This window comes from Mus pahari, chromosome 5 (assembly GCF_900095145.1).
Source record: "Mus pahari chromosome 5, PAHARI_EIJ_v1.1, whole genome shotgun sequence".
NCBI classification, from domain to species: Eukaryota; Metazoa; Chordata; class Mammalia; order Rodentia; family Muridae; genus Mus; species Mus pahari.
The window spans coordinates 135,473,615-135,477,962 of record NC_034594.1 but is presented as its reverse complement, the minus strand read 5'-3'; the positions used below and the strand labels follow the sequence as shown (position 1 = coordinate 135,477,962).

Sequence of the window (4,348 nt, the reverse complement as noted above, 5' to 3'; positions counted from 1 at the left end):
TTTGAAACGTCGTTCTAGTGAGCTGAACAGCCTTTAGCAACTCTTCCCATTTTGCTCAGTCTCTCTCTCTCTCTCTCTCTCTCTCTCTCTCTCTCCCTCTCTCCCTCTCTCCCTCTCTCCCTCTCTCCCTCCCTTCCTCCACCTCTCCCTTCTTTTCTCTCTCTCACTCCCTCTCTCCTCTTTTCTCTCCCTCTCTCTTCCTTGCTCCCCCTCCCTCCCTCCCTCCCTTAAAAACAACCTTTGCATTTCTCTGTGTGCCCCCCACCCCACATGCACACACATCATGATGCTCATGAGGACATCAGAGGACAACTTTCAGGTGATAGTTCTGTCCTACCATCATAGGGGTTCTAACTCAGATAATCAGACTTAGTGGCAAGCGCCTTTACCCACTGAGCCATCCCACCAGGCCCTATCCTGCCTTTACTTGAATAACATTTAATGTGTTTTTCCTCCTAGAGATGAAACCATCATCAAGAAAAGTGGCGAGGGTGGGAAAATGCTCCCCAGCATGGGCATGGACCAAGAGTTTTCCAGCAAAGTCCACCTCATGGTGCCTCCTGCTCCCCCTCCTTCTCCAGCTGATGCTTCGGACATAAGCAAGTACAAACTAAATGGTCTAATGGGCGTGGACATAGGAGCCAACACACGAGCTCAGTTGGGGTGTCTGGGTGGGCTTTTGAAGATTGTCCCAGAAGTCTTGGATTTCTTTCTGTGCTCTAGAGCCACGGCTGAAGGATGCTTGCCCCGTATGTTAGTTAACTTTCCTTCTGCTGACAGAAGTTCTGACAGAAGAACTTAAGGAAGGACAGGAGGGTTTATTTGGGCTTATGTTCTGAGGTGATACAGTTTAGCACGGCATGAAAGGTGTGTCAGCAGGTAGCTGCCTTCACAGTGTACAAGTGTGGGACAGCGGCTTGTTCATCTCCCAGCAGACTAGATAAAACAGGCAGGGCAGGAAGCAGGATCAGGCTAAACCTCAAGGCCTGTCCCCCAGTGACACTTCCTCCAGCTAAGTTCTATCTCCAGAAGTCCCTACAGCCTCCCCACTAATGCCACCATCTGGGGACCAAGCAGTCAGACACACAAGCCTGTAGAGACAGTTCACATCCAAACTAGTGCCCCACTGATACACTTCAAGGTAACAAGTTTTCAAGCCGAGCCTCTGAGATGGCTGTGTTTGGTTTTGTCTTTGTTGGGGCTATGCTGTATAGACTGTGGCTGGTTGTCAGCTGTATTTGAGTCTTTCTTAAATTGTTGGGTCTTGTTATAATAAAATCTTAACCAGTTGAAAATCTAGGCCTCTATGGCAGTGACTCTAAAAGTCTGAGATCTGGGGCTGGATAGAAGGCTCAGTGGTTAAGAACACTTGTGGCTTTTCCAGGGAACCTGAGTCCCACTCCCAGAGACTCACAACTGACTGTAATTCTAGATACAGAGGACTGGATGCCTCTTCTGGCTTCCACAGGTACCCACATAACACACGCCATCTATCTATCCACCTGTCTGTCTGTCTATCTATCTATCTATCTATCTACATACACATAAATAATTACAAAGCTAAATCTTAAAAAAAGAAATCTGGTCCAGAGAATGCTGAGATGTTTGAGGTTATCAAACCTTATGCCAGGCACTTCCATAGTCATAAGAACTTTACATACTAAGCTACTTGCATTCCTAGCTTGAGCCTAACTAGGGCTGTGGCGTTTGAAAGTTATTGTCAGTATTTCAAAGTTTACTTGTAGAGGGTTGGGGTGGTTTCTAAAGTCTGTAACAGAACATACTACCCTTAAAGAAAGGCAACTGATTGGTGGGTAGCTGTGCACTCCTTGGGTGTCTCACCCAGGCCCCTCAGGGGACCCCACAGGGCTTCTAATGACTTAGAGGGCTTCTCTGACTGCTTTGAAGGCACCAGGAGCGTGACTGTGCTGATTCACACAGGAGAGTGTGCTTACCTGCCATCCTCTAGTTCATCTCCATCTTCAAAAAGTTCTTTTTGCATAAGTGTTTGGATCCTCCTACCCACAGTCAGCAAGGCTGTCCTCTTCTGTGAACTTTGACCCTGGTGTTGGGCAGGAAAGGAGTATACACTGAAACTTGTCATTGTCATCAGAGTACTTGATAATGTGCGTCCTTGTTCAAGTGAGGAAACTGACCCTTGACGTCCCATAATAGAGCCACTAGTTATATGTGTGATCATTTGACTATAAGATTATTCAAAAAAAGCAAACATGCTGCATGGGCCACATTTCAATTGTTCAGTAACTGCCTGTGGCTAGTTGTTACCTCATTTGGATCTTGAAGATAGAGAATGTGAAGACTATAGAAATTTTTAGCACATACCACAGAAGGGAAGTGAAGGGTCCAGGGTCAGTTACACTGCTAGCAGAGATTAGAATCAAGGAGAGGAGAGGGTTAGAAAGACTCACTACTGTGTTGGTTTCATTTCTAATTTGGTTTCTAAGCATATTTTAGGGTCTTCTTTTGTCCAATGAATATTACTGAGAATGTGCTATGTGACTCAAGCAATGTCCTAGTGTAACATTATTATGTAGGAGGATTGATCTTTATCCCAATAGAGCTTGCATTTCAGCAGGAAAAGACTGCCAACCTAAAAAACACAAATTCTATCACAAACCAGGGGGATTAAACTAGAAAAGAAAATTTAAAGTAAGAAATTAAATAATAAAGGAGAAAAAGAGATTATATGTACCTGAGAAAACAGTAGGCTGGTTGTGATTTTTAGGAGAGTTATATGGGTGTGCCTCTTTAGAAAGGTGACATTTGAGTAAAGATTAAAGCCCAGTGATGGAGTTAAGTGTGTGGCTGCTGAAGGCGGAGTGAAGACCACTGTGAACGTTTGAAGATGAAGGCATCCATGCATATTTGAAGGACAATAGGAAGCTAGATGTGTTGGCTGGACTCAAGTGAGTCAAGACATTAGTAGAAGATGAGTGAGGGAGGAGGTGTGAGAGGAGGTGGATCCCAAAGAGCTCTATAAGGACTCTGACTGTAGATGTACAACAAGATGGGAATTAATAAGAGTATTCAGAAATGGATGACCATCTGGCTTCATCCTCTTCTTTCCCAAAGCTAGGGGATACCTGATGGAAAGAAAGCAGGAGCCTGGGCAGGGCAGGGTTGGGCTGACTGGATTTCCTCACCTGTCTGTGTGCTGTGATTTCTCTCATCATCTAAAGAGACTTCTTGTGAGTCTTCTACACATTCGGATACCTGGCAGCTGATCATAGGAAAGAGTCCTTGCTTTCTGACTTCTGGGTCTTTGGATCTGAGCGAAGGTTTAGATTAAAATCCAGTTGCTGTGGGCTGAATTGTATTTCTCCAAGTCCTATGTGAAGTCTTTTGTTGTTGTTTGTTTGTTTGTTTTGTTTTCTTCAAGACAGGGTTTCTCTGTGTAGCCCTGGCTGTCCTGGAACTCACTGTAGACCAGACTGACCTTCCAACTCAGAGATCTACCTGCCTTTGTCACCCCCCCCCCGCCCGAAAGTGTTGGGATTAAAGGCGTGCACCATTACTACCTGACTCAAGTCTTAATCTTAATACAAACTGAACAGTCCTGAATTTGAAATGCCCCCAAATCCAAAAGTTTGAGGGCATTTACATAATGCCTAATGTGGGGACCTCACCTATCCTTATGTGATGGGCCAATCAAAATGAAGTCACCTGAAATATGTAAAATTACATTACGACTATGTGAATGTGGTATACAAAAACCTTATGCAGGTACCAGAAATCAGAGGGACTGGTGCTCCTCAGGCCCCTGGGAGAAACCACAGGAACAGCAACACAAGAACAAAAGGAACCCATATTCCTTTGCCTCGGGACCACTCCTGAAATGTCCCCGAGAGTCATGGAGGTGTAAAAGCCTTCCTTTCCTTTTCTGCCTTTTAAACACTATACCTGAGAGATCCAGACACCAGACTGTGGAGGTTGGCAGATGTGGAAGCAGAGATGAAGATGTGAGTGTTAGTGACGGACACTGGGGATCTGCCTGGATTCTCCCTGTGGTGATGGCAAACCTGACACAGACATGGGGAAGGGGGAAGCTGCGGTCAGCAGACACCCAGGGGGAGAAAGTCCAAGCTGAACTGGCAAGATGAGATATGCTACCACTACACACCGCGGAGAAGGACGTTAACCTCAGTGCCCCAAAAGCTCTGGGGTGATAGCGTGGTCTGTAAGCTGTTTGCCCCCAGGAGCCACGGGAAATTTAAGAAGCTGAGTACAGTGGGGTGTACTGGTGTTCCCAGCACTGAGGGAGAAGATGGGAGTTCGGCAAGTGCCAGGCTAGTAAGGGTATCTGTCTCAAAAAAAAAAAAAAAAAAAA

At 45.6% G+C, this 4,348-nt stretch overlaps 1 protein-coding gene across 1 annotated transcript in view; it reads left to right on the top strand.

The window, feature by feature from the left end:
- Window positions 1-3,883, top strand: part of LOC115064027 (myocilin opposite strand protein-like) — a 7,063-nt gene extending 3,180 nt beyond the window's left edge. The window contains exons 3-4 of the mRNA XM_029538700.1: window positions 460-603; window positions 3,745-3,883. Coding sequence (XP_029394560.1) covers window positions 460-603; window positions 3,745-3,883 — 283 coding nt within the window. The remainder of the gene's footprint in view (window positions 1-459; window positions 604-3,744) is intronic.
- The last annotated feature ends 465 nt before the right edge of the window (window positions 3,884-4,348 follow it).